Raw genomic sequence first — 27,576 nt, forward strand, 5'->3', positions numbered from 1 at the left:
GTTAGGGGAAAGGGTTTTAGCCTACATCAAGAGACTTAGGAGCATGGTCAACCATGTTTGAATTTGATCATTTTTGTAGAATAAATAGGGCCTTCTATAAACTATAATTTTAACCTTGCTAGAAATAGCTCTGTACAGAAATGATCGTCAAGCACACCTCCAGAATTGTGTAGGCAATAGCCTTTTTTTCCAGTTATCCCTGTTCATTATAGACAGGGCTTTTTTACTTTTAAGAACTGTTCTATCCCAAGCAGTGCTAAAGTATCCCCCTGAAGAAGCCCTTATCATGTGTGACACATTTTATAATCATGTTAACTATGGATGCAAACTGTGTTAACCATGCTACTCTCTTTTTTTTTTTTTAAAAGCATGTTTAAAAAATAGCTTCGGGGATAGTTAACTCCCCTAAAGCCCCGTCTGCACTGGCTTTTAAACCAGGCTTCAGAATGGTGGTTGTCTGAATATATGTTACTTCTTTGATAATATCCCATGCTTCGCAAGTTCACTTCACAGCCAATGACCCTTTACACTACAGGACAATGATAGAGGCTACCAAATGAGGCTATTATTGAACTGTGCCAGATACCCTGTCACAAGCAAGCTTAGATGCCCTAGGGCCTATCAACCAAAAGTTTTGCACTCCATTTTTTTAAAGCGGAGCAATAAGCCACAATAAAATCTACATTATTAAGCTGTTGGGACATGATCCCCAGTGCAAGGACTCCTATGGACTTCAGTGGGCATTGTGTCAAGCCTGGGGTGCCCGCTGAGGCACAAAAAGTGGAATACCCTCACAGGTAGCCTGCTCAATAAGCCCTGGAGTGGCTTATTGTTTATTTTTAAAAATCTTGTGTGGGGTCAGAGGGCAGAGTTACGAAAGTATCCTTCTGTGAAAAATAATTCCTACTAAGAAGATCAGACAGAACAGGGAAAGTGACATTCAAAACAGCAGAAAAAACAGAAAAAACATTCAAAACCGCATTTATGTTTATTACATACCCCCCCCCCACCCACACACACTTTACAAGGTTCACTGGACTATTTAGACCATGCAAACTGATTTTTTTTTTAAAGGCTTATAACTTAGCTTAATGTGAGGGAGAAATTTCACAGGAATAGCCACAAGCACACCCCTGACACAAAAGCCATCCTCCTGCCAAATTCCAAGACCCTGCTCCAAAGCATGTAGACACTAGAGCTTCCCGACTAACTGGTTTTAAGAATTTTTGTATTTTATTTTTATCATGGGCAAAGGACATATTTTTCCCTAACCTCATTCTTGGAGGCGGCTGAACCTTTCAAAGAAATTAAAACAAAAACAGAACCATACACTCAGCCTGAGGCAGAGACTCGGGGTGGAAAATTTAATCCCAAACAATTCAAGCTTGGCAAAGTTATAAGCAAGTAAAAACTAGGTTGGCTGACACTGTGCATTAAAAGACCCTAACTGAAGGTATTACCTATACTGCCTATATAGCTACAGTATTGCTAAGGCCCTTTGTTTTCAAGGGTTTATTTATTATTAATTATTATTTTAATTTCCCAGGAATTTATTGGTGTTTTATTCCAAAATTTACAAAATGGGTGAAAAATCAATAAAAAATGAAAGCTAGTGGGCTGTGGGGAGAGGAGCCTGGCACTCACAGGGCACAGTGGGCACATGGGCTGGTATTCATAATTAAGGCTAAGATTTTGTCATGGTTATTTCTAGTAAAAGTCATGGACAGGCCACAGGCAATAAACAAAAATTCTCGAAAGCTGTGACCCTGTCTGTGACTTCTGCTGCTGCGGCTCCATGGTTTCCCCCACCACTGTGATGGCTGGGAGCTGTGGGGTTCCCCCCCTGCCCACAGTGGCTGGGAGCTGCAGGGTGACCATATTTCCATATTATTATTTAAAAAGTTCAAAAATATAGAAGGTAGACATCAAAACTAAATATTTTCATTGATCTGACCAGGAATTTTTTCAGTTTATTGGTTTGTGAAAATTCAAGATTGACTCTTCATCAGGAAAAACATTGAAATCTCCAAAACTCTCACAGGACTGGAAAAACATTTCCAGCTCAGCTCTAGCTGTAAACGGGATGTAATTTAGGTGCTACAATATGCACAAATCAGCCTCTCTTTCCACCTCTAGACTAATCAGCCAATGTATATTTTCAATTTGTACACACTCTGTTCACATTATAACACTGATAGGCAGCTATCAAGCTGCCTACAACGCATAGCATCTAGTCATCACTAATACTCTGTACACCACACCACACCCAAACTCCACCATATATCATTTTAATGTTCTTGCTCCATCTGAAAGTGGTAAATAGTGAGGTTCTCCAATGATTTGTACTCGGACCAGTGCTGTTGAGTCTATTCACAAATGATCTGGAAAAGGGAGTAAACAGTGAGGTGGCAAAGTTTGCAGATGATACAAAATTACTCAAAATTGTTAAGTCCAAAGCTGACTGCGAAGAGTTACCAAGGGATCTCATTAGCTGGGTGACTAGGCAACAAAATGGCAGATGAAATTCAAATGTTGCTAATGCAAAGTAATGAATATTGGAAAACATAATTGCAACTATGCATACAAAATGATGGGTCTAAATTAGCTGTTACCTCTCAAGAAAGATCTTGAAATCATTATGAATAGTTCTCTGAGAATGTCTGCTCAAAACGCAGCAGCAGTCAAAAAAGCTAACAAAGTTAGGAACCATTAGGAAGAGGATAGATATCCATGGTACACCCACGCCTTGAATACTGCATGATGTTCTGGTTGCCCCAACTGAAAAAGAAAGATATATTAGAAAAGGAAAAGGTACAGAGAAGGGCAACAAAATTAGGAGTATGAAACAGGAGAGATGACAAAGACTGGGTCTGTTCAGCTTGGAAAAGAGACAACTAAAGTGGGACATGAGAGAGGTCTATAAAGTCATGACTGGTGTGGAGAAAGCGAATAGGAAAATGTTATTGAACTCTTCACATAACACAAGAACAAGGGGGTCACAATTAATAGGCAGCAGATTTAAAACAAACAAAAGAAAGTACTACTTCACATAACACACAGTCAACCTGTTGAACACATTGCAGGGAGATGTTCATGGAGAATAGATCAATCAATAGCTATTAGCTGAAATGGTCAGGGTATCTGGGTATCCATATACCTTTAACTGCCAGAAGCTGAGCCTGGATAATGAGTGATGGGTAATTGCGCTGTTCTGTTAATTTCCTCTGAAATATCTAGCACTGGCTACCATTGGAAGACAGGATACTGGGCTAGATGGACCATTAATCTGACCCAGTATAGCCATCCTCAAGATATTACCTCATCCATCTTGTCTTTGTATTCAGATATCAGTCATGAGGAACCGTGGTCAGGTGTTTGGCACATTCTGGCAGGTAAAGTTGAAGTTCTCCCATACTGTGTTCTGCAGTAAGAGGCTATTTAAATAATAGGATCCATTAACTCATCTGCAAAAGTGATATTATTTTTCCAAGGGTGCAAACCTCCTTCAATTGGAGAAGACTTTTCTACTGGAGAGGTTCCACAGGGAGGAGGAACATCATTTCCTAAGGGAAGGCACATCAGTACACTAATTTAAGAATTAGTACACTTGGACAGGTGGCATTTTGTCACTCTAAGATCCAGCCACAGAGAGGAGTTTTTCACACAGAAAATATCTCTGAACATATCCCAGCTCTGAGAAGACTTTCATGCATGAGATGATTCCTTGACATTTTTGTTAAATATGTGGGGAAAAGGGGATAGGGAGTGGGGGAAATCAATTTTTTTTAAATTCACATTCAGTTTAAAAGAGATGTAACTTTTTTTTGATAAAGTAATACTTGTGTCAGTTTTTCAGCATGAACAACTGAAAGAGTCACCACACATTCACCAAGGATTAGTGACAGATGGGGATGAATTGATGGCTTGTGTGCCAACTGGTCTGCAAGCTACTCAGTCTAAGTAAGAAGTCTTTTAGGTTGGAGTAGAAAGGCCTCTACGCAACTTTTTAAGCATTCAGACAAGACTTCATTACATCTCACTATAGCTATTTTCCACTCTAGCCAAAGGGATTCAAGAGAAGTTTTAGAAACAAGTAGGACACATGAGATCACGAAGATCAAGCTGGTCCCTTTGGGTATGTCTACACAATGAAATTAGGTCAATTTTATAGAAGTCAATTTTTAGAAATCTATTTTATACAGTCGATTGCGTATGTCCCCACTAAGCGCATTAAGTCAGTGGAGTGCATCCTCACTACCGTGGCTAGCATTGACTTATGGAGTAGTGCACTGAAGATAGCTATCCCACAGTTCCCGCAGTCTCCACCACCTATTGGAATTCTGGGTTAAGCTCCCAATGCCTGATGGGGCAAAAACATTGTCACGGGTAGTTTTGGGTACATGTCGTCAGTCGCCCCTCCCTCCGTGAAAGCAACAGCAGACAATCGTTTCGCGCCTTTTTTCCGTGCAGACGCCATACCACGGCAAGCAAGGAGCCCGCTCAGCTCAGCTCACCGTCACCGCTGCTGTTGTGTCCTGGGTGCTGCTGTCAGTAGATGGTGCAGTAGGACTGCTAACCATCATCATCCACCGCTTCCGCTGCAACTCTGCTCTCCTGCTCTTGTAAATGAGCTCAGTCTCAATAGCAAATTTCTCCATGTTGTCGTCATCCACTGCTTCCACTGCAGCTCTGCTCTCCTGGTGCCATGAATCCACCTCGCAGGTCCTCTCGTCGTTCTGTAGAAGTATCTATTCTCGTGGCATCCGTCATCATCCACCGCTTCTGCTGCAACTCTGCTCTCCGGCAGACACCATACCATGGCAAGCATGGAGCCCACTCAGCTCATCGTTGCTTTGTGAGCATTATAAACACCTTGCTCATTATCCGGCAGTATGTGCAGAACCTGCAAAAGCAGGCGAGGAGGCGACGACAGCGCAATCACAATAGTGATGAGAACATGGACACAGACTTCTCTCAAAGCACGGGCCCTGGCAATTTGGACATCATGGTGGTAATGGGGCAGGTACCTGCCATGGAACGCTGATTCTGGGCCCGGGAAACGAGTGCAGACTGGTGAGACCGCATAGTGCTGCGGGTCTGTGATGATTCCCAGGGGCTGCAAAACTTTCCCATGCGTAAGGGGACTTTCATGGAACTTTGTGACTTGCTTTCCCCTGCCCAGAAGCGCAAGAATACCAAGATGAGAGCAGCCCTCACAGTTGAGAAGCAAGTAGCGGTAGTCCTCTGGAAGCTTGCAACGCCAGACAGCTACCGGTCAGTCGGGAATCAATTTGGAGTGGATAAATCTACTGTAGGGGCTGCTGTGATCCAAGTAGCCAATGCAATCACTGAGATGCTGCTATCAAGGTTAGTGACTCTGGGAAATGTGCAAGTCATAGTGGATGGCTTTGCTGCAATGGGGTTCCCCAACTGTGGTGGGGCGATAGACGGAACACATATCCCTATCTTGGGACCGGACCACCTTAGCAGCCAGTACGTAAACCGCAAGGTGTACTTTTCAATGGTGCTGCAAGCACCGGTGGATCACAAGGGACATTTCACTGACATTGACATGGGATGGCCAGGAAAGGTGCATGACGCTCGCATCTTCAGGAACTCTGGTCTGTTTGAACAGCTGCAGGAAGGAACTTACTTCCCAGACCAGAAAATTACTGTTGGGGGTGTTGAAATGCCAATAGTTATCCTTGGGGACCCAGCCTACCCCTTAATGCCCTGGCTCATGAAGCCGTACACAGGCACCCAGGACAGTAGTAAGGAGCAGTTCAACTATAGGCTGAGCAAGAATGGCGGTAGACTGTGCATTTGAACGTTTAAAAGCTCACTGGCACAGTTTACTGACTAGGTTAGACCTCAGCGAAACCAATACTCCCATTGTTATTGATGCTTGCTGTGTGCTCCACAATATCTATGAGAGTAAGAGGGAGATGTTTATGGTGGGGTAGGAGGTTGAGGCAAATTGCCTGGTGGCCAATTACACACAGCCAGACACCAGAGCGATTAGAAGACCACTGCTGGGTGCCCTGCACATCAGAGAAGCTTTGAAAACCAGTTTCATGACTGGCCAGGCTATAGTGTGACAGTTCTGTTTGTTTCTCCTTGATGAAAACCCGCCCCCTTGGTTGACTCTACTTCCCTGTAAGCCAACCGACCTCACCCCTTTAATCACCGCTTTCAGAGGCAATAAATTCAGAGGCAATTATTGTTTCAAAATCATGCATTCTTTATTAATTCATCACATAAATAGGGGGAAAACTCGCAAGGTAGCCCGGGAGGGGTGGGTGAGGAGGGAAGCACCGGGTGGGTTGGTGGATGAGGGGAGGAGGGAAGGACAAGGCCCCACTACAGTTCAAAACTTTTTAATGCCAGCCTTCTGTTGCTTGGGCAATCCTCTGGGGTGGAGTGGCTTGGTGCCCATAGCCTCCCCCCTGCATTCTTGGGTGTCTGGGTGAGGAGGCTATGGAACTTGGGGAGGAGGGCAGGCGGTTATACAGGGGCTGCAGCAGCGGTCTGTGCTCCTGCTGCCTTTCCTGCAGCTCCACCAGATGCCTGAGCATGTCAGTTTGCTCCCCCATTAGCCTCAGCATTGCGTCCTGCCTCCTCTCATCGTGCTCCTCTCTCCTCTCATCACGTTCATTTAACGCTTTCCTGGACTCTGCCATTGTTTGCTTCCATGCATTCTGCTGAGCTCTTTCAGTGTGGGAGGACTGCATCAGCTCTGAGAACATTTTATCACGAGTGCGTTTTTTTTGCCTTCTAGTCTGCACTAGCCTCTGGGACGGAGATGATAGGGGGAGCGTAGAAACATTTGCAGCTGTGGGAGAAAAAAGGGAGAGTAGTATTTAAAAGATACATTTTAGAGAACAAAGGGAAGACTATTTCACACTGAATCAAGCAATTCACATTACATAGCACATGTGCTTTTGGTACAAGGTCGCATTTTGCCTCTTATATTGAGTGCCTGCCGGTTTGGTGTGAGACATCACACACACTCAGCTGGGCAACAGAATTTGGCTTCCAGGCAGCCATGGTAAGCCAAAGGGTTTCAGCTTCTTCAGCCTTCATAACATGTGGGAATGATTTCAAACAGCAGCGCCCTCCTTTCCTATACCAAGCATAGCCCGTTGGATTGGCCATTTAAAAGGAGGGGCTGCAATTTTAGGGTGAATGTGCAGCACAACCCAACCCACCCCCCTCCACCCAATTCTCTGGGATGATCGCTTCACACACACACACATATACACACCTGCGTGGCTAGTATCAGGGAAGATCCCTGTCAGCCAAATGCGAACAGCTCAGCATGAATGGGCCTCTTCTCCCACCGCGTGGCTAACAGCGAGGATGATTTCTTTTCAGCCAAAGATAAACAGCCCAGCAGGAACGGGCACTTCTGAATGTCCCCTTAAAAGAATTTCCCGTATTTCAACCAGGTGACCATGAATGATATCACTCTCCTGAGGCTAACACAGAGAGATAAAGAATGGATGTTGCTTGAATGCCACCAAAGCCCGGGCCCATTCGCTGCAATGCTTTGTGCTGCTATGATTCCAGACTACTTGCTACTGGCTTGGCGGGGTAAAGTGTCCTACCATGGAGGACGGAATAAGGTTGAACTCCCCAGAAACCTTCTGCAAAGGCTTTTAGAGTACCTCCAGGAGAGCTTCATGGAGATGTCCCTGGAGGACTTCCATTTCATCCCCAGACACATTAACAGACTTTTCCAGTAGCTGTACTGGCCATGAATGCATCCCAAGGATTCAGGGCAAATTAATCATTAAACACATTGCATTTAACACGCCTATATTATATTTACAAAGGTACACTCACCAGAGGTGCCTTCTCCGGCTTCATGGTCTGGGAGCCCATCTCAGGGGGTTGGGAGAGTGTTGGTTCCAGGGTGATGAACAGTTCCCGGCTACCGGGGAGAAGGGATTCTCTGCTTGCCTGCTGTGCGCTATCCTCAACCTCCTCTTCCTCCTCATCTACAACATTCTCATCCCTGTGGCGTGAGACTCCCCCCATTGCAGGTATCTATGGACAGCGGTGGGGCAGTGGTAGGGTCCCCCCAGAATGGCATGCAGCTCATCATAGAAGCGAAATATCTGGAGCTCTGACCCAGAGCAACCATTTGCCTCCTTTGTTTTTTGGTAGGCTTGCCTGAGCTCCTTAATTTTCCACACGGCATTGCTGGGTGTCCCTGTTGTAGCCTCTGTCCATCATGCCCTTGGAGATTTTTTCAAATATATTGGTATTTTGTCTTTTGGAACGGAGTTCTGCCTACACGGATTTGTCTCCCCATACAGTGATCAGATCCAGTACCTCCCGTTTGGTCCATGCTGGAGCTCTTTTGCGATTCTGGGACTGCACGGTCACCTGTGCTGATGAGCTCTGCATGGTCATCTGTGCTGATCAGCTTGCCACGCTGGCCAAACAGGAAATGAAATTCAAAAGTTCCTGGGGTTTTTCCTGTCTACCTGGCCAGTGCATCTAAGTTGAGACTGCTGTCCAGAGCGATCACAATGGAGCACTCTGGGATAGCTCCCGGAGGCCAATACTTTGAATTGCATTTACACAACCCCAAATTCGACCCAGCGAGGTCGATTTTAGTGCTAAACCCCTCGCTGGGGATCTATTTTAAGAGCCCTTTAAGTCAACAAAACAGGCTTGGTCGTGTGGATGGATGCACAGTCAAATGGACCTAACACTTTGCTAAATTTGACCTAAACTCATAGTGTAGACCAGGGCTGTGTTGCAAAACTCTAAAACACTACTGGTCTATAAGAACATCATAAAAGATTTTTCTCCTATAGCATGGGGGTAAAGGCTTGAGCTTTACTGTTAGAGGACAAGATGATATAGGACCCTCTTGGATGTCTGAGCAAAAGCAAATAAAGTATTTCTAGCAGTTAGTCATTCTCTTCACGGAGATTTCAAGATAAAAAAATGTTTATAATTGGATTGGAGGGGGTCTTTTGATATAAATGAGAAAGGAAAAACAAACAAACACAAAATGGTGTCACAAAAAGAGATTGTGGAAAAGTAATCACCCAAAAATCATCATCAAACTATATTTGATGTTATTTGAATTTAATTGGTATAAAACCCCTACAGCATTGTTTGGAAGAACAAGTAGTAGAAAGCCAGACTGCCTCTGCCTATTCCTTGAAAAACTGCCATGCCTATGTGGAGCTATTTACTGGCAAGAAAACAAACAGTGTGTTTCTGAGTTGTTTCTGGGATTTCACAGTGGCCCTTCAAGTTTATTACACAAGATCCCACAGATAAGGTTAAGCAAGAAGTCGAGAAATGAGGAGTTCTCAGAGGAAAGGGGAGAGGGTAGGCTCTCGACTGTGGAATGTCACATTCAGATTGGTCCTTCACATTTTTTGGTCATTTCTGCAAGAGGCCGTGACTGTGACCCTGCTCTGGATGCAGCACAGTGTTTTAACTCTGGAGTCTCCCTGTCTAAGCCCATTTACACAGGCACTAACAGAAGTCAGGACAAGAGACAGCTGCTTTCATTCACCTGATAACTAGGACTATAACAGGGTTTTAAAAAGAACTTGATAAATTCATGGAGGTTAAGTCCATTAATGGCTATTAGCCAGGATGGGTAAGGAATGGTGTCCCTAGCCTCTGTTTGTCAGAGGGTGAAGATGGATGGCAGGAGAGAGATCACTTGATCATTACCTGTTAGGTTAACTCCCTCTGGGGCACCTGGCATTGGCCACTGTTGGTAGACAGGATACTGGGCTGGATGGACCTTTGGTCTGATCCAGTATGGCCATTCTTATGTTGTTAACTAGATACCTTGGTTCTGCCTCCCAACTCTGACACACAAAGGACAAAAATCCTACCTCACCATGCTGCTCAAATACACAGGACCAATGCTGGGGGAGACCCTAAGCAGAGTAAATTCCTGCTATCAGTTTTTAATCCACCAGTGCTAAATTAGCCAATTTTCCAGTATTCAGGCATTTTGCGTCATTAAATGTACCAACACAGTTGGCACCTTTACAGCACTTTTATCAGTGAAACCCAGGATTGGATGTGCATGGAGCCTATTGCATCCTCTCACCACTAAAGGGTTCAGATAGGGACATATCTGCAGGGTCTTGTGGGGGAACTTGCTCTGCTTATGTTGTAACATTTCTGTAACAGAGAGACAACTTCAGTCTCCAGGGCTGTCAATCTAGCATGTTTTAGAAGAGCATTAAAATCACTCTATAAAAATATATAGAAAGTGTTATATATCTCCTGATCCAGATTTCTCATTTTCATTGCAGGAGACTGTGGATTACCCCTTGAAACAGGAACCAGCCTTCATATAAATCCACATGAAACCTCCCCTTTGAATCAAAAGATGAATGACAAGGTGCGATCCATGACAATGTTTTGTAAGTTCAATACAGAGGCAAGATGGAAGTAGTGCACATAAAATATTTATGGAGAGGCCCAGTATAAGCTTGCTTTGCATCAAGTGAGGAAAGAATTAGATGTGTTTCTTTCTAGCATCCCTTGGTGATTTTCTCCACAATTTATACAGCTATTCAGGTTAAGTATACCTATAATTTGTCTGGGGGGTTCACTTTCTTCTGAAAAATCCCACACTGGCCATCGCTGGAGGCAGGACTAGAGGGGGCAGTGATCTAATCTCGTAGAGCAAACCTTTCTTAGCTAACCTGTGGAACAGTATTTAGGAAGAGTTAATATTAGAAAGAAAGAAAGTTGATTTGAAAAATTATCAACGTCATTTGAAAATAGAGGAATAAAAATTGATGACGTTGTTTAAGTGGAAACGTCAAGACTGAGGGTCTCTCTGGCTTAGGCAAGTCTGAAAAGAGACCGGTCCTTTAATTTACTGTGTGGATGACAGAGGCCCCAAAGATAGCTCCAGTGTGCTCCAGTTAGAGATTATCTCCCAGCCTCATTTTGCATTTACTTCCCTCTCCCTCACATACTTTCAACAGAAAAGATTTTTTTAACATATCAAGCTTTGAAAATCAACTGGGCTGCATCTGTTTTACTGTAGACTTTCTAATACATCAATCCTCTGGACTACAATGTAAAGTTGGGACACTACTAGTAGACATTTAAAAAAAGGAAGCTTTTTCACTCTCAGCTTTTAAATCACACCCTTCCCTGTTGTACCTCACTTGTCCTCTTTGACTGCTTAGTAAACTAAAGAATGATGTTAACAGAGGAAAGTGCATTTCGATTAGCTACCTTTTATTTTAAGTCCCAGGAAACGCACAATGGGGTGAGAGTTGCAGAATTTGGATCCAGATTTTAAACACCTAAAGTTAGGTGTATTACAATCTAGGGTTTTGGTTCAGCCCCATCTCTAGCGTAAAGAGAAGCAAACCATAAATCCTTAAGGCTAGAAAGACAGCAAGACACTGATTTTAGGAACACTGGTCTTTTGGCAAAGTAGAGAACTCAGGTGTTTGAGGGCTGATGGCAAGTACTGTATCCAATTCAGCAAATCTCATTTTAGCTGGATGACCAGCAGGAGGGGAAAAAAGCAGTTACTTGATTGGCCTCACAGCTGCTAAATTAAGTTCTAGAGCAAGGGGTGGGCAAACTTTTTGGCCTGAGGGCCACATCAGGGAATAGAAATTGTATGGTGGGCCATGAATGCTCACAAAATTGGGGTTGGGATGCAGGAGGGGATGAGGGCTCTGGTTGGGGGTGCGGGCTCTGGAGTGGGGCTGGAGATGAGGAATTTGCTCTGGACTAGGGGTTTGGAGAGCGGGAGGGGGATCAGGGCTGGGGCAGGGGTGTGGGCTCTGGGGTGGGGCTGGGACTGAGGAGTTTGGGGTGCAGGAGGGTGCCCCAGGTTGGGATCAAGGGGTTTGGAGAGCAGGAGCGTGATCAGTGTTGAGGCAGGGGGTTGGGGTGTTGGGAGAGGCTCACGGGTGCAGGCTCCGAGTGGCACTTACCTCAAGCAGCTCCTGGAAACAGTGGCATGCCCCTTCTCCAGCTCCTATGTGGAGGCGCAGCCAGGCAGCTCTGCACGGTGCCCCATCCACAGGCACCATCCCTGCAGCTTCCATTGTAGTGCTGGAAGGGGCCATTGGAGTGCGTAAGAGCCAGAGTGGGGCCATGCCGCGTGGTGTGGCCCCCCACCCAGCGCCCCTTCCTTGAATTGAAGAGGGCTGAATGGGACTCTGTTCTGAGACTCCGTCAATCAGCTGGAATAGTCACTAGAGTGTAACACAAGCTACACCCTTGACCCCAGGGAATGAATGCATGGACTGCACAACACATCCAGTGCCATGAAGACCAAGATATGAGAGGTCTGGCATTCTGAAATGCATTTTACTAGTCACAGAGCCCTGTCAGTCCTGATATAAAGGTCTATTTGTTTCAGGGATTCAGCACTGCTTAAATAAGCCGATACAACAGGGCAGCCCCAGGGACCTTTGCCCTGGAGAAAAATGGGGGCAAACAGGAGAAATTCAGGAGCAGTGTTTTAATCTCATGATTTTATCCCAGCTCTCATATTAAAGGCCCAGCTTCTGGAATCACCTGGTTACAACATGAGAATTTCAGCTTTGATTTTTTTTAAAAAAGAAGTTGATTTCTAGCCCTCATGGTTGCAGAGAAAAGCTTGAAAGCATGACATGCCTGTGACCCAAAAGCTCAGAAAGCAGAAGGCAAATAGAAAGAACCCAACATTTAAAAAACGTTATTTTTAAGCCTTTTTTAAAGGCCTGACATGATTTTTGAACACTTGGTGTTGGCAATACTGAGTTCCGTTACTCAGCACAGCCACACCTCAGGACAGGTCCACACTTAAACGGTGCAGTGGTGTAGCTGCGCTGCAGTGAAGACGCTACCTACACCGAGGGGAGGGCTTCTCCCATCAGCACAGGTACTCTACCTCTGCAAGACAGTGACATCAGTGGGAGGTTGCTGGAGATTGAGGGGAGTATGGAGTCCTCAAAGTCTGTACCCTGGCCCACCCACCATAATAAAACATGGAACATATCAACAGGAGATGAATGGAGCAATTCACATCACTTGGAGCTATTGTTTCAGGCTCTTTGCAGACACAGGCATTAGATGCTGCCTCAGTTTACAGTCTGCTCAGATTTTTGGTTTTCTCCACGAACATAGGAATCTTTTTTTTTTTTAAATTAAAATTTAAGACGAAATTCTAGAGCACAATTCTGTGGCAGGAGTGGAGCGGGTATGTGAATTCTGCTGCAAGCGCTGTGACAATGGATTTGCACAGTCTGCTGGGCCCAACTCTTGGGCCTTTCTCCACTCAATCCTTACTCAGACAATTATCTCACCACCTTCAGTGAAAGTTTTGCCTGAGTGAGGACTGACTAAAAACCAAGTAACGTCTTCTAGATTTTACCATGTGATAGAAGGAAAAGGCCTGGTGTCATGTTTTAAATTATTTGTACTTGTGGTAGGATTGTGGCTATTCAGGCACTGTAATGAGGGGCTCGGGAAAAAGACATTAACAGACTGAACCCTTTTTATTAAAAGTATTATTTACAACATACAAATTGATCTTATTGTACCAGAACTGATACTATGATTACAGCATCAGAAAGTTGCCTTTGTTACAAACTAATTGGAACAGCTGACCAGGTCAAATCAAGGTTCAGAGGCTATATTGGGCATTTAGAACTCTCTAAGACCAAATTACATACACCTTGATGGGGCCTTGTTTTCAGATGGCAGGTGCTCAGCACTTTCTGTCAATCAGGAACCGTAACAGCATCTCAAGTTGGGCATCCTAGGTCACTTTTGAAGTTCTTGGCTGTAGATTAAAGTAATCAACCCCAGAGATTAAACAATTGTTACTTGGTCAGTCTCATGGTATCTAATTCATCTTTATTCATGTTATAAAAGCCAGGAAAAAGTTCCTGAAATTCTCAAGTAGGCAACACATTTCATAGCTGAGAAGAGCTTTTTTCGGAGGATACTGGCTTTATACATGTTATCAATTGCTATGCCCTTACTAGCTCTTAAAAGCAGAGCAAGTGTTAAAAAGTGTTTTATGACTGGACAGAGAAAAGACAAGAGATAGACTATAAAAGGTATGGGAAATAAATGCATAGTCAATGCAATCTTACAGCTCTATTGCATGATCCCAGTAACACAATGGAAAGTTGCCAACTGGCAGATAAATTGACCTGTGCGCTCATGAAAATGAGGTACTGATACCACCAGCTAGAACTTGTATTAAACCAAGCTTCCCACACATCTGTGCCAATTCAGGCTCAATCCTGACCTGCAACAACCTAGTTATTCCAATCCTGGGCCTGTTTAGAGCAAAGGCTGCCAGTCAATGTGAACGAACTGTGCCTCGAAATTGTGTGATGGTTTTGTGATTAAGCGTTTTTAAACACTGATAAATAGTGATGATTGTTATGTGAAAGCATCAGACAGCTGGCAGCAAAATTACCTTTCTGCAAGTTACTACCTATCCGCTATAATCTGACCATAAGACTTAACAATCCTAGTGAGCGCCACTGTATTTATAGTTAATTATTTATACAGCACCATAAACGTACCCAGCATTTTATAACACACAAAATAGAGACATTACCTCTCTGCAAGTTGGAAGAGCTTACACTAGTTCAGGGCAACGGCTCAGGAATGAGCGAATGCAGATACAACAATGAGGAGGAAAACACTGCAGGTTCACTAGGTCTGAAGAAAAAGAGCACACAGTGACTTAGAAGTGGGAGGCTGGTCCAAGCATAGGGTGAAGCATAACAGAAGGCATGAAGCTTCTTCTGTGGCCTCATTGACACTAGACAAGCATACTAACCACATGCTCCAGCACTCTGTAAAATGCTTCTGGAAGTATTCCACAAGGCCTTTCAAAATTTTCCAGAATCTACTGCTTCTAGGGGCTGTGCCAGGATCAGTGGGATAAGTATCCAGTTGACATTGCACTAGTGGTGTAGTGCAGAACTAGTGTGATGAGCAACAAAACAGCAGCAGGCTGTTTTAGTTAACTACGGTCTAGTTTGGACACACCACACTATGGGCACACAGTGCTGCAATCTGACCAGTTCAATTCTCCAGCACAGACAAGCTGTGTATGTCCTCAGGGGTTAACCCCTGTAACAATAATTTGCTTTTTGTAACACATTTCATTCAAAGGTCTCAGGAACACTTTATAGACATTGCTTAAGACAACACCCTGGTAGAAAATAGAATGTACAGGAATCACTTCGCCCACCACTGAAATACGCCCACCTCTGCTCTGTAACACAGCAGCTGTTTAACAGTGTGCAACAACACTGCACAGCTATTTAGAGCAGGGAGATGTGTTAACCATAAATCAGTTTGTGCTAGTTTCAGGCTGCACTCAGGAGTTACCATTTAATATTTTCTGTTTATGAAAGCTATTTCTGAAAATATTTGTGCTATTAAATAGCATTCATTGTAAGTCAATCCTCTGCAGTTCTTGTTTATCTTCACAGAAATGCTCAGAGTCCTTGGGAGCAGCTGTCTTGAAGAACGGAGAGCCTCAGAGTTTTATAAATAAAAAGCTGGTATGTTAAAACAGGAAAAAAATTACATAAGTACTGTATAATATGTCATTACAGCCCTTTATGCCACACGTAGGACTCAAATTTTAAAAAAGATTTTAGTTACATTTCAAAGAATATCTTCTCTTTTATTTAACTTCACAGTAACAAAACTAGGAATAGAATCCAGCAAAGGAGTCAAAGTTAAAAAAAAAAAGACATTTCAAAATAGCTAAACCAGATATTTTCAGTGCGCATTTAAAAACTGATTTGTAAAAGATGGCTTTGGTTTGGGGCAGTTTTACTGATTAAAATCTAAAACCAGAAATACTAATTTTAAATCACCTCTAAATTTTATAATCCACAGACATTCAGTCAGATGCTTAGCTGGGATGAAGCAGTGTATCTCCATTGACTTTAACAGAGCTACAACACCTTACACCAGCTGAGGATTTGGACCACAACCTGCCCTTTAATTACAAAGCTGTCGCCCTTCATTTCCTTTGCTTCTTTTAAAATAAAGTTCAAAATGCCCAGACACTAAGCATTTTGTTTGACCCAAAACAATGTTTTTCAATTGTACAGTCAAGTGCTTTGCATCTCAAAGTGCTTTGCAAAAGGTATCCTAGTTTTTAAGGCCAACAGGGACCACAAGATTATCTAGTCCAAGCACCTGATCAGTATTCCCATTTTACAGGTGGGGAAACAGAGTCACAGAGAGGCGAGTATGATCTCTCAAGTTCCTGCACCACTTCAGAGTCCCAGTCCAGTCCAGTCCTATCCTGTCCATTGGATGTTTTGGTTGAAGTGATCAGTGTTTACATTTAAATTGGTTAATAAATAGGCTGTTAACACACCATTGAGAGGAAAGGGGCAGTTTACAAGTTTTGGTTTCAGGCTGTCTTCAAGATTAACAGAGACGTAACTGCATCTTGTTACACTTCATACCTGGTTCACATTGCTAAGATTTTCTTCACAACCACAAAGTCTAGAAACATTATTTTTAATTATTACATCTGATTCTGGAGCAAAATTGTGTGGCAAAGAGGTAAATTCTGTAACCAGGTTGCTGAAGGGGCCCTGTACTTAAGTTATTGTACTCTTCTACAAGATGTTACACCAGCTGTCCTTGGAGTTTTACCATAATAAATAATGTTTCCTTTTCATTGTTTATTAAGCATCGACAACATGCTCTGGACCCATCTTCCTGACTTGGTCCATCAAGGCTCCGCTCTTTCCTCCTATACAACCCTCTTCCGTGAACCGTTCATAGAATCATAGAATATCAGGTTTGGAAGGGACCTCAGGAGGTCATCTAGTCCAACCCCCTGCTCAAACCAGGATCAATCCCCAATTAAATCATCCCAGCCAGGGCTTTGTCAAGCCTGACCTTAAAAACTTCTAAGGAAGGAGATTCTACCACCTCCCTAGGTAACGCATTCCAGTGTTTCACCACCCTCCTACTGAAAAAGTTTTTCCTAATATTCAACATAAACTCCCCCACTGCACCTTGAGACCATTACTCCTTGTTCTGTCATCTGCTACCACTGAGAACAGTCTAGATCCATCCTCTTTGGAACCCCCTTTCAGGTAGTTGAAAGCAGCTATCAAATCCCCCCTCATTCTTCTCTTCCGCAGACTAAACAATCCCAGTTCCCTCAGCCTCTCCTCATAAGTCATGTGTTCCAGTCCCCTAATAATTTTTGTTGCCCTCCTCTGGACGTTTTCCAATTTTTCCACATCCTTCTTGTAGTGTGGGGCCCAAAACTGGACACAGTACTCCAGAAGAGGCCTCACCAATGTCGAATAGAGGGGAATGATCACGTCCCTCGATCTGCTTGCAGTGCCCCTATATATACATCCCAAAATGCCATTGGCCTTCTTGGCAACAAGGGCACACTGTTGACTCATATCCAGCTTCTCGTCCTCTGTAACCCCTAGGTTCTTTTCTGCAGAACTGCTGCCTAGCAATTCAGTCCCTCGTCTGTAGCGGTGCATGGGATTCTTCCGTCCTAAGTGCAGGACTCTGCACTTGTCCTTGCTGAACCTCATCAGATTTCTTTTGACCCAATCCTCCAATTTGTCTAGGTCCCTCTGTATCCTATCCCTGCCCTCCAGCGTATCTACCTCTCCTCCCAGTTTAGTGTCATCTGCAAACTTGCTGAGGGTGCAATCCACACCCTGCCCTTCCCTGAAATACGCAGTACTGCACAGCCGCACAGATTACAGAAAGCTCTCAGAACCTCCATGACACACACATTACCAGCCAAAACAACCCAATGATTTTACTGCTGTGTCCCTCAGCCTCCTTTCCCCACAATCCCTTAGCATTTATAATAGCTGCTTGCCATGTAACTTTGTCAGCAGCCCTTCACTTGGGGCTCTACATGGTGCAGAGACCTGCCCATGCTGATCTGGTTTCACCATTGTGGCCTTTACCTATAACTTCTTTGTGGCAGAATTTACCTGTCTGTGAGACACAACACATATTTGTGATGCTGTGTAAATAAACAGATGTCACTAATCTCATATACTATATGATAGCTTTTCCTTTCTTTAGTATTTGTCCTTATTTCAGCGGTTGATATCATGAGGCCTGAAATGAATAGATATGTGAGCTATTTAAGTAGCACTAACTATAATTGTCATGCCTCTGATGGGATTTATCTTCACAGGAAGTCACCCTGCCCTTGGAAGCAGCTGCCCTGAAGAAAGGAGATTCTGGGGCTTGTACAGCTAAAGGGCTGGTATGTTCAGAATAGAAATTCACCAAATGAATTTAAATGGATGCAAGGAAATGCTTGGATGGAACACACAACCCAAGCGAATGGGCTGTACATTCAGAAAAATGCACGTAGAGCTGAGGAAAATTGTCCTCAGCCTAAAGAAGCTCACAAGTGGCCTCCTAGCCTGAACTATCAGCAGTGGAGAGGAACGGTGATGTAGCCTGCTGTACCCTAGTGGGGTAATCATCCTGTGGATTTTAGCTGTGTAGGAACTCCCTGGCTACACTGCAAGTCACCAAAGCTACACAATCCACCCTCCTCAGCTGCAGAACAATTCAGCTCCCTGTCATTTAGGGGGAAGGAGCGGGGTTGCAGAATCCTCCTGCACAGAACCCTACTTTGTGCCCCTTACCCGAACATAGTCCAAATGCTGCATTTAAGCCTGGGAGGATCCACAAATGGAGCCAAAAGACTTGGCCCACTATAGATAAAGTTCAAAATTTGCCATGAAAATGAAACATTTAGAAGTTGGAGGAAGCCATTACCACACAACTGCTGTTCAGTAGCCTGTGTCAAGTTAGATTTGTTTTCTTAGGCTCTCTCTAGAGTTTTTAACTGTGATTTGGAACCAGTTAGCAGCATGGTCACTTTAACCAGTTACAAGTAATATGGTTCAGTTTGAGTCCATCCTGCACAGAAGCTCTTCCACCATCACAGCCATATGTGTATCAGTATTCTGGGCAGCAGGGGACAGAGTGTCTAAAGCACATGGCATTAGCAGCACATGGGGCAATGCATTCTGGGATGCCCTATTGCTCACAGAGCTGGGAGAAAGGAGGATTAGCCAAACCAGGTGGACAAACATGGTTAGCATGTCTTGTACACTGTGGAAACAGCGTGCTGAACTGGTCACAGGCAGACACCAGGTTATAAGCTGAGGCCACTGCAGACATAAAAGCACTAAACAGCATCAACAGGAACACAAAGTTAAATACACATACAAAATCCACTCCCCCACAAGAATACACAATAGTCAGGATATTATTGGTTCCACAGAACCTTTGCCCGTAGGTCTCCAATAAACTATATCTCAAGCTCTCGGAACAACTCCTTCTCTAGTACTGCTTGTCCAGCACTGACTGAGAGGTAGGAGTGCCTGCGTTGGCATAGCAACACAGACTCCTCCCCTTCCCAGTTTGCCCTGTTGAAAGGATATTAGCAGACAGGCCTCCTCTCCCACTACTTTTTCATGGACCAAGGCTGCTCTACATCATGCCCTGAGTCAACTTCCCAAGCCCTACTTTCCCTCCCTCCCCCTGATAAAAAAGCCAGGTAACAGTGGGGAAAACGGGAGCCCCAACAATCAGGGAGATTTATCCCAGCTTCTTAAATAGCATGGACTATCTCTCCACTGAGGCACCTTCCTTTTCTCCGTGATTGCTTGCTCTGTCACATCACTGTTTAAATGTGCTTAAAGTTAATGGGTATAAAACCCCAAAATATAAAGAATTCTAGTGGCAACTTAGGATGAAGAAGGCATGTGTGTGAATTCATAAGCAAGTCAGAGGGGAGGTGAAAAGAGGTGACCCCTTTTTCCCCACTAAAGAAGTTTAAAAATAATTAAACCAAGGCAAGGCTCACAAGAGGCACGTGGTACCACTCACACTTCTCTTTTGTGCACATCTTTATTACACACATTTCAAAAGCACTTGGGTGTGTGACTTTTTACTAGCTTTAACCAAAACCCATGAATTTTGCCATGACAAATCTCTGATTTTCTCTCAAATTTACCATGACACAATTAGAGCTCTATCTTGCACAATAGTGACAACAGGGGCATGAGGACTCAGGAATTCTACCTGAGGCTAGATCTGTTCAATGACCAGTGAGGGGGAAGAAGGAAGCAAGCTAATTAACCCTATGTACCATCAATTGCTCTTGAATAAGGGACTTCTTAATCATCATTAATATGGGAGCGGTGCTACTGTTGCTCCCAGGCATTTCTGTCTTCACTTTCCAATGTCTCTCACTGCCTTGTCTGTCACTACCTTGTTTGTTCATTTGCTTTTCATAGAAGTTATTACTTGAGGGAGGACATGTAGTGCAATATGAAAATTAATTCAACTTCAGTGGAGAGACCTGGTTTAGTGACTTGAGCACAGAATTGGGAGCCAGGAGCTCCTGGCTCTCAGTCTGACACAGTCTCCCCCCATGATTTTCTGAAAGCAAAATCTTCCTCCCTCCTTCACTAATCCCAAGTAGCCAGGTTCAGCACAGGGAAGGTTCCAGGGGACAGAAGGAATTCTTCTCTCAGACTTCTCTATGAATACTATTGCAGCAACCTATTCTGCAGCTGTGGTAGCTCTGTGCAGGTAGCAATGGGGCTGCTCTTCACTAGACAGTGAGTTAGAACATGACCCTAAGCAGTAGTTAACCAACAGATTGTTGACCAGAACTTTGCAGTCACCATAGACAAGGACAAGTCAAGTTCCTTGTATCAGATGGTCTTGCGTAAACCTGATTGGGGCCAGGGTTTTTATGACCAGCTGCCACAATGTTGCATTTTACTTACCCCCATCTACACTGACTGTTCTTATTAAAAAGATGCTTCTCTTTTTTAAAAAAAACAGGAAATTAGAACACAACAAGGATATAGTCACTGCATAGAAAATGAACATAAAGGTAAAGTTAGCTGGTGCTTACTCATTCATTTTAATTTTTACTGCATCATTTGATCTGTGAGCAAACACTATTGCTAATTCTTCCTCCATTTTGGCAGTAGGAAATGGGGACTCTGTTTCTGAATTCAAAGAGGAGATCCAACATGGCCAATATAGTCTCTCTGGGCACCTCAGGTTGACACAGGTTCAACAGACTAAGTTGTGCTCTGGCTCACTGATGCATTCCAATGGTGTAACACAGACACCTGGAGCAAAGCAGCAGGAGGACAGAAACTTTGTGAAAGGTGAGAGATCCATGATAATCTCTATTTTTCATACAAGGCTGGTACCTGTTTACAGAAATGTGAGAGAAGGATTTTTCTATCATTTGAAAATGCATTGGATTGGAAACCGATAATTTTGATGACGTGATTGTTTGAGAATCATTGCTGTGCTATTTTCTTCCTAGGTAATAGTCCATATTCTAAAGCTTCTCCAGTAGTCAGGTCTCTGGGGAAACACCAAGTTTAGATGACAGGAACTCTTGAAAATTTTACACAGAATTCCTAAGTCCCACCTAGACTCTCAATGAGATTTAGGATCCTAAGTGCCATAGGGACTTTTGAAAATGGGATATAGGAGCTTTTGAAAATTTTACTCCTCTGTATTTTTTTTTTCATTTTAACATGCGTGGGAACTTCGTTATCTTTTTAGCCAACGGTGAGTTGGTACCTTATTAATCAGTAACCATCCTTTAGACTAATAGACATCTGGGAGTCTTCAGGTTTGGGTGCACAATAAATAAAAATTATATATTTGTTTATTATTGCTCTGGAATCAAGGCCTAATGTTCTAACTCAGCCCTTATTCAGATGACACTCCCAGTTAAATTAGGATTTAGACTAATATTATTAAGCACAATTTCCCTTATGTATACAAACTTTCCATGGTAGGAGATGGGGATTCTGAATCAAGCTGAGTCATTGATTTCATTTCAGAGGAGGGGTTGTGTGGACTTTTATTTTGGTTTCAATCTGGATGGGTTTACACCACTTAGCCCAAAGGAGTTTCCAAGGTATAACAGCAGAATTTGGCCCCTGGCATTCGAGGTTCAAACAAGCCAAAAACTTAAAGCAAAATACACTCAAAAGGGAGGAACTACCATATGTGAATCTGAGCCAACTTAAAACAGAGCCAAGGTCCAACTCAGAAGTTTGAGAGTCTTGATGATCCTTTCAGTGAAATTTACCAAATTTTGAATTTCAAAATGAAATGCCAGAACAAGAGAGTTGAATATGGTTCTGGGATTTCACTGCAAACATTTCACACAGCTCTAATCCCAAAGGTACTCTTGAACCCAGATCTCATATATGGTAGCCAGGGGGCCAGTTCATCCCTGGTGTGACTCCGCTGAACTCGGTGAAATTACACTTGGATTAAATTTAAACCATTGTGTTAAAAGCAGAGGACCTGGTTTTGCAACTCTTATTATACTGAGCAGCATTTATGTGAATAGCCCCATTGCTACTACTTGATACAATTCAGCGTAAAGGTTGCAGAATTGAGCCCCAAGCTAACAAAGTAGACTTTGATGTCAAATACCAATTGGTTTTGTATGCCAGAAGTTGTTCAGATTCTGACTCAAAAGAATGCGTTTTCCCCTTGTCTAGTTTATAGCCTGCACATGAAAGAAAAAATGAATCGTTTGGTCCACATTGCTTTGTTTAACTTCGAGTACAGTTTTATTTTATTTTCCGAAACCACAGGTCAGTCAATGACAAAGATGTTTTCCTTCCAGACAGTTCACTCACTTCTGGGGGCTTTTGTGGAGAGTTTGACAGCTTTATCTTCTTTCTGAGTTACTTATACCTATGACTTCATTATTTGGAAATTGACTTGGGGTTTTGTCTGACATGAAGTGTAGATGTGAATGATTGGGACTAAATATGTCACCTGTATTTGTTTATCTTGTAATGACCAATTTAACCATGCATAACTTCTTGTTAAGGCGTGTAGGTGAGACGGAAATGCTGACCAGAGTTTCAGGAAATTCTTTCCTTTCTGCTAACAGACCATTTAATATCTGATAGACCATATGAAATGTTCTCCTAAGGGCTTAGAATATTTGGGGTGTTCTTTTTATAGTGCAGGAGGTCATTAATGAGCAAGTGAAAGACATTTGGAAATAGCCTGACAGGTCCTGTTAAGTCAGTGACAAACTGTCACTCTGCTCCTGTGCTTTTTCTTCTTGAGCCTAGTAACACTCATGTATGTCTGAAGAGACTGACATTACAGGTCTATTTTAATACTTGAATCATTTCCCTGGTTCTTAGATCTTGGATCAAAAGCGAGTGTAGTTTATCCCCTTTACATATGACCCTTTCAAAACAGTACCTTCTAATTCTCTCTCATCTTTCCCCACTAGAGTCCTTGAATTTCATAGGCCCAACTCAAAAATTCAGACCTGGAGTAGGTAGGCACAGCTTCCCTTTAGTCACTGGATTACCACACACTTACACCAGGTCTGATTTTGGTTCCAGACACCATTTACTATCTCAGGTTTTATAGACAAGCCAGAGAAAGCTGCCACATTCTCCCCATTTCTGCACTGTTGTGGACTGGATTGAAAAGACAAACCATAGGTAGGAGCCTACCAAAATTCCTAGAAAGATTTTTTGGTGTTACACAGAAATTCCCATTTACTTTAAGGGGAGTTACTTAACTAAGGACTGGTCTACACTTAAAATACTGCACCGGTGCATCTGTGTTCCACTGTCATGCTTCAGTGAAGACGCTGCTACACTCATGGGAGAGCGTCTCCCGTTGACGTAGTTAATCCACCTCTATGAGAGGTGGTAGCTATGTCCATGGGAGAAGCAGTCTGTAACAATGCTGGTTCTGGTGGGACTCAACTGAGAGTGCCAATTCAGGACAAACTGCTTAACGCAGGGCAGTTACAGCCCAAGGCTGGGGTTTCTGTGCACACCAAGGCAAACCAAACCAGCCAAACAGAGAAGACTTTGGTTTTACCCCACTGGCTAGCCACAAGTCACACAAGCAGTTCCCTGAGAGGCTCCAGTTTCCCAGTATCACCACCAGTGCCACTCGTTATGGGGACAAATGGTTATAAAAACCAATACCCCAGAAAAAGAAAAAAGGCTCTCTCGATCCCAAAGGACCAAGCCCCAGACCCACGTCAATATTCAAATCAGATCTTACCCATAAATCATGCTGTTGCCAATCCTTTAGAATCTAAAATCTAAAGGTTTATTCATGAAAGGAAAAGATATAGATGAGAGCTAGAATTGGTTAAAAGGAATCAATGACATACAGTAATGGCAAAGTTCTTGGTTCAGACTTGCAGCAGTGATAGAATAAACTGCAGGTTCAAATCAAGTCTCTGGAGTACATCCACAGCTGGGATGGGTCTTTCAGTCCTTGGTTCAAGGCTTCAGTTTGTAGCAAAGTTCCTCCAGAGATATGAAGCAGGATTGAAGACAAGATGGAGGAGCTGCAGCAGCTTTTTATATTCTCTTTCCATGTGGTCTTTCTTTCTTTGTTCCGAAGACAAGCTGTCCATCACATGTCCTGGAAAAACCTCAGAGTTCTGTCCATAGGCATGTCCCTGCATACCTTGCTGAGTCACAAGGCGTGCCTGCCTTCTCTCAATGGGTCAGTTGTGTAGCAGATGGTCCTTAATGTGCCATCAAGCAGGCTGGGCAGAGCTGACACCAACTTGTCACCCAGAAGCATAGCATAAGTTTGAAATACAGACAGTATCGAGCCAATATTCATAATTTTAACTACAAAAATGGTACACACATATAGACAGCATAATCATAATCAGCAAACCATAACCTTGTCTTAGACACCTCATTTGACCCCCTTTATACAAGATTTGGTGCCACTACAGGACCTTGGTTGCAACAATGTTCTATATGGTCCCAGTTCAAGTCATCACACCCTCCCATCAACGTAGCACTGTCTACACCAGGAGTTAGGTCAGTATAACTACATTGCTCAGGGATGGGGATTTTTCACACCCCTGAGTAATGTGGTTATACCAGGGTAAGTTGTAGTGTAGCCCTGGCCTCAGATGCTGCCCAGTGCTTTACTCTTAATTGTTCACTGCCAGCAACCTGAGTCTCATAACTGTGCAGCCTTATAATATAAAGCCTATCTGTCATGTGACAACAGTAAAGCATCCCAAAGGAATGTAAATTGTCCTCTAACAAAGAAGGACATTTTTTTAGAAATAAGGAAAATGGTATTACACTTTAAGCTACTCTGTCTCTCACTATTTCAGTGGAGTGCTTCTGCCTAGAACCCTACGACTCCCGCCTGCTTGTCCTCTTGCTATATATACTCACAGATAGGACCAAAATTACCAGCATTCCACAATTTTCAGTACATGACCACAGAGTTTTTCCTTAAAAAGCATTTTCTGCTAGCAGGTCCTGATGTCCCCATTGTCAAAAATGGGCTCTAATTAGGCTGAAGTCTGATTCAAAGCACCACTGGTTAACAGTACAGAATCAGTAATAAGAACTGGTCCAAGCCCCTACAGACCCATTAATTTGAGCCCACTCTGTAATTATTCCATTGAAAGGAGTGCTGAGTCAGAACAGCATTATTCAAGTGGACATCAGCCAGAGCACGTAGTCCTGGAACAGCCGTAAGTTAGGGAAAGTAGGTGATGGCAGTGTTAGGAGAGGCCCTGTATAATAATCCACACCCCCTGAGCGACATAGTTACACTGACCTAAGTGCTGGTGTAGACAGCGCTCTGTCAGCGGAAGAAGATCTTGCGGAGGTGGAGTTATTAAGCCAACAGAGAGCTCTCTCTCGTCGGCTTAGAGTGTCTTCATCGGAAGTGATATCTCGCCAGGTTGGGAGGCAGGGTTTACAGGTTGCCATCTAGCAGCTCTTGAACATCCTTGCTGGTTGATGGAGGCTGGAGTGACCAAGCACTGGGGCACTTTCCATCACCAAAAGGCAGCCAGCAGCACAGCTTGCTCTCCTCTTTACACAGTTTGGAGGAGGAGGGAACAGCAAGCCTCTCATCAGCCATGAGAATGACTATTGCCACTGCAGTTTCTGCAGCCAGTCCGAACTGGCCCTGCCAACTGTTTCAATAAACATTAGGAAATGTTCTCTCCTTACCCTTATTAAGTTGTTACGGCTATGTGACAGGGCCCCAGCTTTTAAACAGTCCCTTGGAGTAACTGCTTCGATGTGGCAGTCCCCCAAGTTGTCTCACTCTTCCTTAAGGGTAGGTCACGCAGCCTCAGTGCCTCCAAGACTGAGCCTCCAGGCTCTAGCACTCTTGCTTCACATGGTGAGCTCTGTCCAGTGGGTCCAACTGAGACACACACCTGGTCCGAGACTTTTACACTCTTCAGGGACCAATGCGCCTCAGCAAGTATTCGCAGTGACACCAGGCAGCCTTTTCAAAAGAGTTGGATTTATTAGTCAACTAGAACACAGCATCGGGAGATCCTTAGGGCTTACACTACCGCTTAATTTGATCTAACTTACGTTGCTCAGCAGTGTGAAAAAGCCACCCCCTTGAGCAATGCAAGTAACAATGACTTAAGTTCTGTCCACACCGGCGCTATGTTGGCAGGAGATGCTCTCCCAGTGACAAAGCTTCTGCCTCTTGCAGAGATGGAGTAATTATGCCAACGGGAGAGCTCTCTGCCATCGGCATAAAGCATCTTCACCAGACGCGCTGCAGCTGCGCCAGTGTAGTGGTTCTACGGTAGACTACCTGTTAGGTTAACATAGAGAAATAAAGGTGAAGACATAGTCCAGTCTGGCCAAGCCAACTCTCCCCACCCTGCCAAGCTGCCATTGAATCCACTTTTGGCTGTCTCCTGTTGTCTCTTTTTCAGTCCAAGGTGAGAGCTGCTGAATCCCTGCAAAAGCCAACTCTTATCCCAGTATCCTGATACTTAAGAACATAAGAGCGGCCATACTGGGTCAGACCAAAGGTTCATCCAGCCCAGTATCCTCTCCTTTGACAGTGGCCAATGGCAGGTGCCTGAGAGGGAATGAACAGACAGGTTATCATCAAGTGATCCATGCCCTGTCACCCAATCCCAGCTTCTAGCAAACAGAGGCTAGGGACACCATCCCTTCCCATCCTGACTAATAGCCATTGATGGACCTATCTAGGTCCCTTTTGAATGCCGTTACAGTATTGGCCTTCATAACACCCTCTGGCAAGGAGTTCCAGAGGTTGACAGTGCGTTGTGTGAAAAAATACTTTCTTGTGTTCGTTTTAAACCTCCTACCTATTCATTTCATTTGGTGGCCCCTTGTTCTTGTAGTATGAGAAGGAGTAAATAACACTTCCTTATTTACTTTCTCTATACCACTCATGATTTTATAGACCTCTATCATATCCCCCCTTAAGCACCTCTTTTCCAAGCTGAAAAGTCCCAGACTTATTAATCTCTCCTCATATGGAAGCCGTTCCATACCCCTGATAATTTTTGTTGCCCTTTTCTGAACCTTTTCTAACTCCAATATATCTTTTTTGAGATGGGACCACTTCTGCACGCAGTATTTAAGGTGTGGGTGTACCATGGATTTATACAGAGGCAATATGGTATTTTCTGTCTTATTATCTATCCCTTTCTTGATGTTTCCCAATATTCTGTTC

General features: G+C 43.7%; 1 protein-coding gene across 3 annotated transcripts in view; it reads left to right on the plus strand.

Annotated features, from left to right (window-relative positions):
* Positions 1–27,576, plus strand: part of KIAA2012 — a 103,986-nt gene that overhangs the window by 50,430 nt on the left and 25,980 nt on the right. For 2 of the 3 annotated variants that reach the window (XM_084644135.1, XM_084644137.1), the window contains exons 12-17: positions 3,345–3,392; positions 10,305–10,393; positions 15,477–15,548; positions 18,200–18,271; positions 20,881–20,932; positions 21,030–21,215. In XM_084644135.1, coding sequence (XP_084500261.1) covers positions 3,345–3,392; positions 10,305–10,393; positions 15,477–15,548; positions 18,200–18,271; positions 20,881–20,932; positions 21,030–21,215 — 519 coding nt within the window. The remainder of the gene's footprint in view (positions 1–3,344; positions 3,393–10,304; positions 10,394–15,476; positions 15,549–18,199; positions 18,272–20,880; positions 20,933–21,029; positions 21,216–27,576) is intronic. The other variant, XM_084644136.1, reaches the window with a different exon arrangement.

This window comes from Lepidochelys olivacea (assembly GCF_965140295.1).
Source record: "Lepidochelys olivacea isolate rLepOli2 genome assembly, chromosome: 11".
Taxonomy (NCBI): Eukaryota; Metazoa; Chordata; order Testudines; family Cheloniidae; genus Lepidochelys; species Lepidochelys olivacea.